The sequence below is a fragment of the Podarcis liolepis genome (genome assembly GCF_965112155.1).
Source record: "Podarcis liolepis genome assembly, chromosome: 7".
NCBI lineage: Eukaryota > Metazoa > Chordata > Lepidosauria > Squamata > Lacertidae > Podarcis > Podarcis liolepis.
In genome coordinates, this window is record NC_139561.1 from 75313590 (window position 1) to 75328058 (window position 14469).

At 45.0% G+C, this 14469-nt stretch overlaps 1 protein-coding gene across 1 annotated transcript; it reads left to right on the plus strand.

Moving 5' to 3' along the window:
• Positions 1-1603: 1603 nt before the first annotated feature.
• Positions 1604-13485, plus strand: LOC310712324 (B-cell receptor CD22-like). The gene is made up of 10 exons (XM_083515248.1): positions 1604-1851; positions 4362-4419; positions 4908-5318; positions 6695-6991; positions 7333-7593; positions 9161-9421; positions 10067-10327; positions 11307-11366; positions 11469-11660; positions 12660-13485. Exons 2-10 carry the CDS (start codon positions 4386-4388, stop codon positions 12761-12763), a joined length of 1881 nt encoding a protein of 626 aa, XP_083371374.1. The 5' UTR covers positions 1604-1851; positions 4362-4385; the 3' UTR covers positions 12764-13485.
• The last annotated feature ends 984 nt before the right edge of the window (positions 13486-14469 follow it).

Consider the following 14469-nt stretch of genomic DNA (forward strand, 5'->3'; position numbering starts at 1 on the left):
CTGACATGGAACTGTAGCGAAAAGTACATCATTTTAAGCCCCTCATGCTATCGCTTTGATAGTCAGTAGGCGGAGCTCTTTCTTTTTCATCAGGCTAGTTTTGGCCAGAGTCACATCAGCAACTAGAGTCCCCTTGTTCACGAGAGCTTATTAGGCAAACACACAGAGCTTCCAAGGTATTCTGGGCCACCTGCTGGCTCTGGGAAGGAACTGTAAGTCTCCCTTGCTTTTCTACAAAGCTTTTGAAATTGCAGGAGCCTTGTTAGCCTCAATTGCACTTTCATCTGGCCATTCCACAACCTTGTCTTCCAAGTGAACTCTGCTCCAAACAAGCCTCAAGGAATAATTGTTCATTCAGGCAGACCTGCAATTCCAAGGGGCACCATCTCCCTGTCTATTGCTCACCCTTCACTCCTGTTGAAGGTGCTTTTCCTTTCAGCTTGGATCACTTTAGTATTAGAGCCCAAATGGAGTTGGGGAAGAGAATTGGGGGTGGGAGTTGTGTTTGACCATCAGTTAAGGGAGGAGGGCTAGGGCAAAGGGTCCAGTATATCCTGTACTTGCATCCCTCTGGTGTCTTCAATTGTAGTTAAATTGTAGACTTGTCTTTGAAGACATGGGTCTGCCACTGTGGTCTTTAACTAGGATGTGGAATGTCAGGCCTGGAGGCTGAATGCAGCCTTCCTGGGTGTTTTTATCTCTCCCTCAGAGCTCTCTCCAGCCACAAACACACTTTGCCCCCCTGAGTGTTGTTGCTTGGCTGGAATGTGTCCTTGAACTCTGATCATGTGTCTTGGAGAATACAGAGAATACAGAAAGGTGAGTGAATGTTTGCCTGCTATACAAAGGTATAATTTACATTCCTTGCTCCACCCACTTTTGCCTCTGGCCCGCCCACCAGTCACTCTGGGTGGCTTCCAAGATATATGAAAACATAATAAGTCACTAAACATGTAAAAACTTCCCTATACATGGCTGCCTTCAGATGTCATCTAAGGTTGTAAAGTTACTCATCTCCTTGGCTTGGGGTTCGCATAACTCCATGCGCTCCAATATTTCTCCCATGAAAATAGGGAGGTTCTAAAGAAAAGTGGGACATCCGGGGATCAAATCAATAACTGGGACGGCTTCTGTAAATTCGGGACTGTCCCTAGAAAATAGGGACACTTGGAGGGTATGGAATTCTGGAGGCTCCAAAATTGTTATATTGGTCACATCAGTTTTAAAATACTGTGAAAAGAAAGCATTTAAACTATGACATACAGCTTGAGGATTAAGCCAGTTAACACACAAACAGTTTAATCTTAACTGGAGTTCCAATAATATTAGCTAAAACACAAAATGTTATGTAAAGCAGCATACAAATGTTATGTTGGTCACTATGGAGTTACTTTTGCTACCCTCTCTCTGCTACCCTGTTTTTCCTTCTTCCACCCCCGCCCTTCTTTCCACCCACATGAAATCCGGCAGATGCCTGCAGCTGATGTTTGGGCCCACCCCTTCCTTAAATGAAACATTGGATGGTCCTATGCTGTCAGGGGTTCCTGCTGACCAGCCATGCATTGCTCCGGTCTCAAACTCACAGCAACGTGGGTAGGCTACTCTTCTCACAAAAACACCTCACCCTGAACCGCAGAGACTCAGCCAAGCTTGAAGCAGCAGAACCAGATGCCCCCAGATCTTCTGCTCAGGGTAGAAAGAGGGAAGTTCTTGTGACAGATGCACAGCCTTAGTTGCTGCTGGGTTTATTGTTATTTTGGGCCACCACAGCTTGGCTGAATCGGACCCTGGCAAATAGCTGCACTCAGCTAAGCGGAGCTCCTCAGCCTTCGCCTGCATCTTCACTATCAGGTAAGAATACAAATGAATGATTTCCAGGGAAATAACTCTTACTCAAGAGCTTACATCTCCTAAGGGTTTTTTTAATGAATGCTCCATAAGTGGATGTCTCACCAGGGGTGTCCACAGGTGACACACAGCGAGGGTACAATCTGTGTACCTGTGTAGCTAGGCAGCTGAGCTGTACACATGCACAGTTATTCACATCTAATGTTCAAGGGGAGTCGATTCTGTGTACACAAGAGTTGAGCTTTGCAAATCAACGCATGCAAATTGTTTCATGCAAACCCTTGTACTGTGTAGAGGCACCTTGCACCTCTGTTCAGTCGACTGTGTGAACAAGGCAACTAGCATTTGTGATCCATGCAGGGCTGGCTGTAGGTTTGGCAGGTCCCTGGGCAAACTGGAGCTCCAGGTCCCTGGGCAAACTGTCTCCTCCAGACAGCAGCCCAATGTACAGGGTTTAGTTGGGGAAACATTTCCCATCACTTCCCTGCTGGGAGAAACTCTGTAAAGGACATGTAAATGTTACATAGCTGTGCCTTTCAATGCAGGTGTGTTTGTTTACAGATTGCCACTCTGGGGATACCCAATCAGGAAACAAGGCAATATTAACCCTTCATCCCCCACTGTGGCCTCTTTTCATCTGCAATTTGCAAAGTAAAATAAGATTTTGTTTATCTCAGTTGCGCAGGTGTGGGGCTCTCAATTCTGAGTGACAATTGAAGCAAACAGTTAAAGCCTTCTAACAGGCACTCCTCCCTGCCTCTTGGGTCCTGATCTGGATCCAGTATCATGCTGCCAATATATGTAGTGTGGTGTGGTGGGGGAAACCCTTCCATTCCATTCACTTAAAGATACAGCTACACAGGTAATACAAATTGTTCTTTGGCCCATGTGTTAGAGGGATTGGTAGGAGGTCATGCCGTTTGTTTCCTCTGATAACTTTTGATCAGGAGGAAATGCTTTAGCAATGATACTGATGTAGAATAGAAGGTCCCTGTTTCCATCTGAGGAATGTTGGAGGGTATCGCTGCACTTCCTATTTACTCTGTAAGGGTTGTGGTGTAGTGGTTAAGAGCGGTAGTCTCGTAATCTGGTGAACCGGGTTCGTGTCTCCGCTCCTCCACATGCAGCTGCTGGGTGACCTTGGGCTAGTCACACTTCTCTGAAGTCTCTCAGCCCCACTCACCTCACAGAGTGTTTGTTGTGTGGGAGAAAGGGAAAGGAGATTGTTAGCCACTTTGAGTATCCTTTGGGTAGTGATAAAGTGGGATATCAAATCCAAACTCTTCTTCTTCTTCTTTCCAATACAACTGTGGTGGGCAAGCATACAGATTGCAAAGTCTATTTATTGCAAGGGGAGGATGAACTCTAGTAGAACAGCTCAGTCTGCTGAGTCTTGCCTCTGCGAAAAAGAGGAGACAGAGACAGGAGCAGCTGATGGGGCAGCCTGAGACCCCTGCCCTGCCCTGCACTCATAGGGGGGATGTCACAGGGCCTGCCATGTCTAAGTCTTCTGATCCAAGCTTCACTGTACTTCCTGCTGCATCTCAGCATGGCGGAGAAGCAGTAGCTGTCAGTGGCCAGATCGAAACAGGCAGGAGTTTGAAAAGGGGCTTTCAATTTTGCAAGGCAAATTCAGTGCATGTTCACTATGGTTGGTGAAATTGGTCCATTTTGGTTTCTCCTTATTTAGAATAGTAAGTTCTGTTTGCAATATAGCTGCATTGTTTTGGAAATGTTCTTAAGAAGTCTCCTTGCTCTCATGCTGTTCAAGCTAGTATTTCTGAGCTCTGAGGGTGAAGTAGACAGGTTGGTGTCTCCTATTTATATCCTACTTCTGATCATTGATATGGGCTCTGCAGAAGGCCTGAAATGGATGTGGGAGTCAGACTGGAATATTTTGATTGAAGACAATGGTTGGACTTCTATGTGGTTGAGGTTCCCATTGACATCCGTTTTATCTACCATGAGAGAACATGCATTGAAAATAATGCAAAAATGGTATACGACTCCTATGAGACTGTTTCAAAGAAGGTGTCCAATTAGAGACCATGTTGGAGAGGATATAAGGAGCCGAGGTAATTTAAGGTCAGGCAGAGGACTTGTGGCAAAGTGTCAGAGTTTTGGACTGTGGTCTTTGCAGAAATTTCTATAACGATTGGACAACAAGTATTGAAATCTCTGAAATGACTCCTGTTAAATAGGAAGGGCGCTACATTAGCTGATTGGCAGAAAGTGGTTTGGGGAGTTGCTTTGGTGAACCCCCCTCCAATAATCTGGTTAAAGAAACAAAATATTAAGTTTCTTTTGTACTGGTTTGGTGATTTTTATTGTTTATGAAAGCGAAGAGGGATTTCAAAGACATCTCTCAGCAGTGTGCAAAACTTTCTGGCTGATGTGAACACAATGGATTAGAATTGTCCATACACATTCTTATGACTTGGGGAATATATTTCTGATGGTAAATAACTGTTACTGAATGAATCAATAATCCATTTCCACCCCCTTGCTTCCAGATTTGGCCCTTGCATGAATTCACAATGAGGAGCTTCTTTTGTCTGCTCTTCCTTCCAGGTAATGCAAGTGTGATGCAGGTTTGATTTGTGCCAACAAAAGCAAATTGGGCTTCTGGTCTCTTTTCAGCACCACTGCTCTCTTTGGTCTTTAGAAAAGAATGAGGAGAAGGCAGTGGTGGATGTTGGGCTCTCAGATTTCAGCAATGCCCTTTGCGACACTAAAATTCCACGAACCCCACCTCTGTAGCTCCATTCTGAAACCTTGTCTTGATGCCCCCTGCAGGGTACTGCTCAGTGGGACCACACCACTCCTGCCACCCTAAAAGTGCCTCTGATGATATGACGATGGTCCAGTTTAAACCCCCACTATTGCACTACTATTGACATGTTTCAGAATATTTCTGCAAAAAAGCCACCAGTCTGGAGAGGCCATCAGAAGTTTAGTTTAGTTTTGATTAGAGAGCACTGCCTTCAAACCATTTTCATCATCCTTCTGAATGCATGGTGGCAGCTGAGCAAAATATCACATGTTGTTCTCCGATTTAGGTATCTTGGGTAAGGAAAATATGTTGACTATTGCACCGAATAATCTGGCTGCGTGGGAAGGATCCTGTATTCTGATTCCATGCAAGATCAGCCTAAGGTTGAAGGTTCGGGTTGACAACTTCTTCCTGATTTGGTATTTTGACCCTGAGTATAATCTCAGACTGAAAGATTATACTGGTATCATGTTATACAATGGCTCCACCATCTCAGAGAACTACCTGACTCCAACAAGTCCCCACTTTCTGGATCGGGTGAGGTTTGTTGGGAATTTAAACAGCAGAAACTGCAGCCTGAAGATCTCTCATCTCCAGAAAAATGACAGTGGCACATATGGAGCAAGATTTTATGGCTTCGTTGGAAACAATCGTCATCTAGACAAGTGGTTTGCTGCTGCTGCTGTTAATGTTAACGGTAAGAAACTTTCAGAGATGATTTGTCCTCCATTCATGCCAAAGTGGTCAAGTAGTCTTGAAACCAAGGGCACCTCCAGGCTGTCACTGTTTTGTGGGAGACATTCAAGTGCATACTACAAATGTAGATTTATGCTCTTTTAAGTGCTCTGTTGCCCTAGTGCAAGAATTCACTTTTAAAAAGAACCAGCCTTTCTGTAGCTTGGCAAGTGACAGGGTCATGCACTGAAATGTGTGGGGTGAGTAAATGACTAATGTGGGAAGATGAGTAAATACCTTATAAAGAAATCAATATGAATAACAGATGCATAACTGCCCTGTGATCAAATCAGAACAAATGGTCAACAAGGATATACTCTGTGCAAGTTTCATGCAAGCAAATAAAGATGAACGCTCAATAAATAGGTCTACATTGAAAGTCCTAAACTTTCAATTTTCTAAGGCTGTAATTGTAATCCTATAGGAATAATAGAATCACAGAACTATGGAACTGGAAGGGATCTCAGGAGTAGACTAACAGTAATGGGTAGACTGGTAACTGAAGAACATTTCTGGAATCCCCTCCTATAAGGGTTTGTTCAATGACACAAATAATGTATTTACTAGGAGGCCTTGCGACATCTTTGTGTAAAACTAATGTGCCATTCATCAGCCAGCCCCCTACATTGTGTTGCATCAAATGTTAGTCCACTCAGAGTAGACCCATTGAAAATAATGGACCTAAGTAGATTAACTACTATAGATACAATGCACTGTGTTCTTATTTGCCTTGCCAGTATCTAGTGCTGAGTTTTTCACAGCACTTTGTTATGCAAAAGAATCAAATATTTATTTATTTACTTTACTACGTAACAAATTTATAATCCGCTTTATAGCCTGATGGCCCTGAATTGGTGTGCAAGTTAAATATGGGGATACTGTATACACAAGTTCAGCTTTAAAAAAATAATAAAAAAATTCATATGAACTTCAAATCAAGAAAACCACCTCTGCAAGTTCTACAAAAAAAGAATAAAATCATTTAAAATAAGAATAAAATGTCCATTTGTCAAATATCAACTCAGAGGCAGGTATAACTATGCTAACATGCAGCATCACAGAAGGGGTTCAAAATAGGCCTGGATGCTTCTTGCCATTTTTGGATAGATGATCAAGGCTCTTCTTTGCTCAACAGCTTCCCCTTAGATCAGGGGGGAGGAACCTTTAAACTTCCAGAAATGGCAGGATTAGAACCCCCATCACCCCTGACCATGCTGGCTGAGGCTGATGGGAGTTGGGGTCCAAGGACATGCGGAGAGTCACAAGTTCTCCATCTCTGGTCTACAGCTTTGCCTGATCAATGACTTGGAATTTCCCTTTTTAATTTTCTGCATGCAGTGTCACCACCCAAACCCCAAATAGAAAGCAGAATGGCGCAAATCCAAGAACAGTGGCCAGTGACAGTGACCTGCTGGGTATTTTACCACTGCCCCGATGAGCCAATTATGTTGATTTTCAGCGGCTTGGAGGAGAGTCGTATGTCTTCCCAAAAAACTACCAATAGAGATGGAAAAGTCCAGACTGTTCTGAGTTTTACTCCAACTTGGGAGGATCACAGGAAAACGCTGACATGCACTCTGAAAAGCCACAATGGGACAGAGATATCCCAGAGCACCATGACATTGGAGGTGAAATGTGAGTATTCGGGGGGGATGAAACTGGGCTATGTGGGGGAAATCTGGGAAAAAATATTCCGTCTGAACTGCACAAGATTCTGTTCCTCTGAAAAGCCATCGTCTGAACTCTGAATCTTGTGAGGGATGGTGGGCTCTGGCTTAGGCATTTACAATAGCAAGAAGCATGTGATTGCCACATTTGAAAGGATGTCTGTTATTGAGTACAAAATGTGAGGGGATCCTTGCAAGATGGGAGGGGGTTATAATTAAGCGTCCCTGATTATATTCTAGGACCTCCAGCCTTGCAGCTGCTGTCACTTTCTGATGGTACTTATGACTTCCATATTTTATTTATTTCAGATAGTCCCAAAAGAGTTAAATTGAGCGCTATGCCTGGAATCACAGTCCGAGAAGGGGAGACTCTCTCTCTTGCGTGTACAGTCATCAGTAGCAACCCTGAAGTTACATACCAATGGTACTGGAACGATGTGCGGAAATATGAATGGACGAGCCCAATAAAGGAATTTGATTCTGTAGGAGAGCAAGATTCTGGTGTCTATCGTTGTACAGCTGAAAACACAGTTGGATCCAGTAGCTCAGAACTGACCATCAATGTCCAGTGTGAGTTTCTTTGTTGGGCTGGTGAATGATGACCATCAGGATTTACAGACATTGCTTGCCTCTTCCTTCCTCTTCTGAGGGACTTTTCTTATTTCAGAAGAAAACTACTTTTCCCTTCTGATTTTCATGCATTGTGTGACTATCAGGACAGGAAACAGGAAATAGCTTCTTTAACTCCAATTCTACCCACACACCAATATAGTTTGTAAACCTGCATTGTTGGTCTTGCATAAAATGTACATTTAGAATACAATCTTAAGTCCGGTCACCTTCAAAGATGGGCAGGGTTGCATCCAGGGCATGCTTGTGATCTGGTGGCTGGCTGGGTCTGGAGGGGGCATAGACATGGCCTCACTTAACCTTGCAGGTGCTGAACTGCAGTATCTGAACATGTTCGTATATATGGACTTTCTCAGCACCCCCAAATGAGAAATAACAGCTATGATGAGAAAATAATGCTATCCCAAAATCTCCCTCCTGGGGTTGGGTTGGCTCACCCTGATTAATGTGGCATGCTGGACCAGGATCTTCAGCAGCAGGATTATAATCCCCACTCAGACATGCAGTTCACTGGGAGTTCCTGGACCAGTCACCATTTCTCAGCCTAGCTTACTTCACAGGATTGATGTGAGGATGAAATGGGGAGGTGGAGCACCACACGCAGCAGCCTGAGCTCCTGGGAGGAAAATGTGGGATGAAAACATATACTGTACATAAATAATGGTTGGCCAAATTAATACCACAGCAGTAAACATCATAATCACCACCAGTTAATTAACTGATGATGATGATGATGATATAGTAGAGCTGGCAGTAGTGATTCTGTTGACACGGTGGTAGCAGAGGTGGCAGTCAATGGTGATGATAAAAGTGTAGTCATACTCTGACTACCTGTGTGTGGAGACAGGCTCTGGCAGATTGAACAGATGAGACCAAAGTGGGTCCAATGGTCAAGCAGATGGTTTCTGTACTTGCTGTAGAGGGGAGTGAGGGGCAGATGGGCTCATCAACCCTGGGAACGTAGCCCATCTAGGAGAAGGAAAACTCTGATCCAGAGTGGTGTCCCTATGACGGTTAGATGGTGCTTTGTATAGATGGTGCCTCCTTCTGGCAACTCCTGCAGTCAAGCTGGTGCCAATCATATTGCTCTGCTTTCTTGTGGACAACATCAGCAAGTCGGAGAAGGGGGTCTTGTAATCTGGGCAGCCTGGACCTCCATACCCACTGCCCAGACTTGCACCATATGGAGGTCACTTTGATGCTGCTAATGCAGTGATTTGACTAAACCCACGGAAGCATGCTCTGTTGTCTCTCAAGGCAGGTGGATGCCAACAGCAGTCACCATCAGCATAGTAATGATCTGTTTTCTTAACAGTATCTCAAAATGTCCCTCCTGGAGTGGGCTGACTCACCCTTCCATATGGTGGGGCCAGTTTTGCTACCTTCACCAATCCCTGAATACACACGTTACTCTCTCACAGTTCTCTTGTCCCCCAAGGAAGCACACACATTTTCTTGCCCTGAAACAAGAGCCCTGATTTCTGTGTCCATAATTTCTCTACCCCAGATCCACCAAAGGATGTGAAGATTGACGTGTCACCAGGGAGAATAAAAGAAGGGGACAACGTGGTTTTGCGGTGCTCTTCCCGAGGGAATCCTGCCACCAGCCGCCATGGTTGGTATAAAGATAGGGAGTCTGACATAATTGGAACTGACAAGGAGCTGCATTTTGAGGCGATCCAGGCCAGAGATTCCAGTACCTATTACTGCATAGCCTGGAACACCATTGGAAATTCAACATCTTCATCCATCACCCTGGATGTTCAGTGTAAGTAACCTCAGTTTCAGGAAGTGAAGGGTCTGTAGGAACACAGGAAGTTGCCTTCCAGCAGCTCAGACTTTGACTGGCAGGATCACAGATGTGCTCCGCATCACTTACCACCTGATTCTTTTAAAAATTAAAACCCTGGAGGTACCAGGAAAATTGACCACTTGCATGCAAAGTGCAACATCATATACAAATTTAAAGGAGAGTTAGACATATTCACTGGAAAAGGTTATCTATGGCAGACATGTGAAGTCCTGGAGCACATGTACAAGTCAAGCAGAGGTTATGGGAAGGCAGGTGCAGTCATTTCACAAACTTGATCCACACTGGCTATGTGGCTCCAGTACCTGTTTGGGGAATTGTAGGCTGAACTTAAATAACTTAGCCAAATCACAAGAAGGATGTACTCTTTGGCATATAGAGCCTCTTAGCGTAGACTGATCTTACGCCTTAGATCCCAACTTGTTAGGTACAGCAGGCATGTGTTTTTCAAGCTGAAAATTGAGGTAGATCACTCAGATTTACTACAGAGGACTCTGCATTCAGCAGTTGTTGTGTGCATGGTGGGTTTTGCATGTGTGTTCAGGTGCGAGGGCAGGTGGGGCACCTCATGTGATACATTGCCTTTGGTCTCTCCTCCTGCAGTTGGTCCCAAGGATGTGAGAGCTGTGCGAGAACCCCTGGGGCTGATCAAAGAAGGCAGCTTTGTTAAGCTGAGATGCGAAGTGAGAGAAGCCAACCCCCAGGAGCTCACCTACATATGGTACAAAGACGGGCAACAGCTGCAGCTGGATTCTACGGTGACCATCCCAAAAGTGACCCCTGAGCATTCTGGCAGTTACTATTGTGCAGCAAGCAACCAAGTAGGCTCAGCAAAGTCCTCACCAGTTTGGCTGAGTGTCCGTTGTGAGTATGGAAAGGAGAGACTCCTGAAGATGGCTGATGAGGACCCCACCCCAAGTACCTGATTCCCTTACTCTGTCCTCAGGGGTGGCCCATCCATTCTCACTGCATGAGGCAAAATGGAAAGTGCCACTCTGCCCTGCCGTTGGCACCGCTGCCTCCACCACCCTCTCTGCCATTTCCTTCACTGATGGAGAAGTGCTGATTTCAGGCGAGATCTCCCTGATTTTGGGTGAGACCTGAACCATGCAAGATATTGTGCACTTCACAAGATCTTGTGCAATTTCAGTGAGATTTCAGCTGAAATCGGGGTCAATACCAGCGCCACTTCACCCCTGTAAATGGGGATAGTGGGGCAGGTGGGGTCTGCTTAGGCAGCTTCTGCTGAGGTAGCATCCTCATCCTGCCAAAGGCATGTCTGCCCTGCCTGTCCTCTAAGCTTCGCTTCTAGCTAAGGACAAGCTTCCAAGAGTCTTCCAAGAGTCTTCCAAGGGTCTTTAGCCCTGCCTTTTAATTAGAACCAGTGCTGTCTGATTCATTCTCCTTAGTCTCATTGTTTCCTTTCTAGTACACAGCAGGGAGAAAGGATGGGGACAAAATTAAGGTTAAAAAGTTGGATCTGCCTCTCAATGGCTCTGGCTTCACCTACTGTTGGTCTCTCTGCCTTCTGCCCTACAAGCCCTGAAGGGCACCAGCAATCCCTGAGTCGTACTGAGAGCCTTCAGACAAATACTATGGTGGACATTTGCCTTTGAGACCCAGCTTGGCATGCCACCATCCCAGGAAGTGCAGCCCAGCTGCGAAGGCTGGCAAAGCACGATCACACACCGGCTCTCAGTGGGTTTGCTGTGTTGTAAGCCAGATGTAGATGGCTGCCTACAATCAAAATAAAAAAAAAAGAATCAAATCTAAATGGCCATGAGTCATAATAGTGGGATGAGCCATAGGCCAAATAACTCATTGGATCATTTTCTTTTTCTAGCTACCTGCCTGGACGTGCTACCCCATGCCACCTCTGGGCCCACACCCAAGACAAAAGATGGTAAGCCGACATTGCAGGTTTGAACAGATTTCATTATTTGACTTCATACTTGGAGGGGTGTATGTGCACACTTGTCCTAGATGCTTCTCCTTTCCTTCTCAGATGAGACACAGGCCTCCTCGCTACCAGGTTGCACCCTGGAACAGATCTGCTCCTTATGTCCGACGACTCAGGCTTCTCCCCAGCCTCAACCATCCTCTCCAACCCAGCTTGCTCTTCCTTCCTCTTCTCAGATATCCTGCAAGTGCAATGCTTTCTGGGAAGAGTTCTGCTCCACCAGGAAATCGCATGGTCGTAAGTATGGAAGGCATCCATTAATGTTAGCATTTTCCTCATCTTCTCGTGAAGTTTATGCATCCACTTTGTATGCAGACAGTCCTATGTTTAATCCTTGGCATCTCCAGGGACGCAGGTGGCGCTGTGCCTAACAACCCCAAAATATACCATCTGAGATCTGGTGCCTCGCCCTCTCTGATGTTAGGGCAGTTGTAGAAGAGCTAAATGGGACCTCCTCAGAACATTTCCAAAAAATAGTGGGTAAAATACAACCATCAAAATAATGAACAATTAGTTGCCCTTTGATGGTACCTCAAGATAAACCACCCCAGGTGGGCTTCCTTGCCCTTGTTGCTTTTGTTTTAACACCCACACCCACACACCCCTCGCCACAGTGTGACATTGTTTGGGCACCATGCTAAGCCGAATTTGGGTTAAGTGAGAAGCATCAAGTGTACCCAGAAAATCCTAGGCACTTTGTTCCTCACCCAGCTACGCTACCCAGAGTGAAGCCACAGCATGCTTTAGTATTGCATCCAAACTCAGGCTCATAGATTGCCTTTATCTCAGCAAGCCAAAAGCGATAAACCAAGAACAAGGCCTGGATACAGCTCATGCTTTCTTGGAACTGAGACAAACCACCACAAGCCTGGGTTTGCACACAATGTGAAAGCAAACCATGGCTTAGCTTTAGGTAGTGCTTTGGCAGCAGGACGTGGGGAGGAATGAATAGCAGGAGGCTCTTAATCTCAAGGCTGTGGGTTTGAGCCCCACCTGGGCAAAAGATCCCTGCTTTGCCGGGGTTTGGACTAGATGACCCTTGTGATTCCTTCAAACTCTACAATTCTACGATTCTAAGATTTAGGCAACTGAAGCAGAGGCCTTCACATCACCACTCAGATGGTTGTCTTTTAACAGCACTCCAAAAGAAGCCACCTCAGACACGTTTCCTTGCTCTGTCCAATATTATGGCTGGCTCTGACTACTTACCATAGTGTTTTTCTTTCTCTCCCCCAGAAAGCAAGATCCTTAGCATGATCAATGAATTAAGATCTGCAATTGACAAACTCATAAATGAGCTGCAGCAAGCAAGGCGCTGGATCCAAGACCTTGAATCTTAGGCCAGTGGTGTCAGGTGGACGGAGTCAGATGAAGCAGTAGAAGAGAATGATTCAAACACCTTTCTCATGTGTTTTGATGTTTCTGCCTTATGTTCAATTCCTATTTCTAATTTTGCCTTGTGTTAACACCCATTTAAAAAGCTGGCTGAGGGCTGCAATCAAGATTCACATTTTTATTTTTATTGTTTTTTGCCTTGCAGAATAAACTAATGATGGGGAACACCAGTTAAATGAACAGAACTCTGATTCTACCCCTGCACTGTTGTGTTTTCTGAACAGCTGGTGTCTTGACTCTAATGAGTGTGTGTGAAAACAATCCGGCTGTTTGAAACTGAAATTAACATCCATTGCTCCTCCTACTTAATCTCTGGCCCTGCCCACCACTGGCGCACAGTCGATAGAAGGTTGCCCAGGACAGAATGCAGTCCTTGGGATGAGTAAGGTTGACCACATCTGTTCTAATCCAAATTTAACCCTCATTTGGCAATTCTGTTCTTAGCTGTTAGTTTCCTCCTGGAGCTTGCTGAGCTGATCAAAGTGTCTTTAAATAACATATTAAACATTAGTGTTGGCATTGCTAACTAAAAATGAATACTGCTGTACAAAGCAATGGCTAGTCTGCATGATTTGGTGTGTGTTTTTGGTTTTTTGCAGAATGCTGTATTCTTCCTTTGGGTTGCTCTGTATGTTTCCTGAAAAATAATAAAAATTTCAAGTTTAAAAAAAAGAAGAGAAGAATTCTTTGGATAAGTAGGTTAAGTCTGGATTCCAGGGTGCTGTTATGGAACTGAAGCGAAGAGTACATCATTTTAAGTCCCTCATGCAATCGCTTTGATAGTCAGTAGGCGGAGCTCTTTCTTTTTCATCAGGTTAGTTTTGGCCAGAGTCACATAAGTAGCTAGAATCCCCTTGTTCAAGAGAGGCTATTAGGCAAACACACAAGGTTTGCCACCTGCTGGCTCTGGGAAGGAATTGTAAATCTCTCTTGCTCAGCAGCATTGAGACACTGTGAGTGAGCCTATAAGGGGGGGGGGAGGGGGGCGGCAGATGCAAGAAGATGACCAGGTCACACAAGCAACATGCTGACACTTATTCTACAAAGCTTTAAAATTGCAGGAGCCTCATTAGCCTCAATTGCACTTTCATCTGGCCACTCCACAACCTTGTCTTCCAATTGAACTCTGCTCCAAACAAGCCTCAAGGAATAATTGTTCATTCAGGCAGACCTGCAATTCCAAGGGGCACCATCTCCCTGTCTATTGCTCAGCCTTCACTCCTGCTGAAGGTGTTTTTCCTTTCAGCTTCGATCGCCTTTAGTATTAGAGCCCAAATGGAGCTGGGGAAGAGAATTGGGGGTGGGAGTTGTGTTTGACCAGCAGTAAAGGGAGGAGGGCTAGGGCAAAGGGTCCAGTATACCCTGTACTTGCATCCCTCTGTTGTCCTCAATTGTACTCAAATTGTAGACTTGTCTTTGGGGACATGGGTTCTAAAGAAAAGCGGGACAATCCGGGATTAAATCAATAACTGGGACGGCTTCCGCAAATCGAGGACTGTCCCTAGAAAATAGGGACACTTGGAGGGGAATGGAATTCTGGAGGCTCCAAAATTGTTATATTGGTCACATCAGTTTTAAAATACTGTGAAAAGAAAGCATTTAAACTATGACATACAGCTTGAGGATTAAACCAGTTAACACACAAACAGTT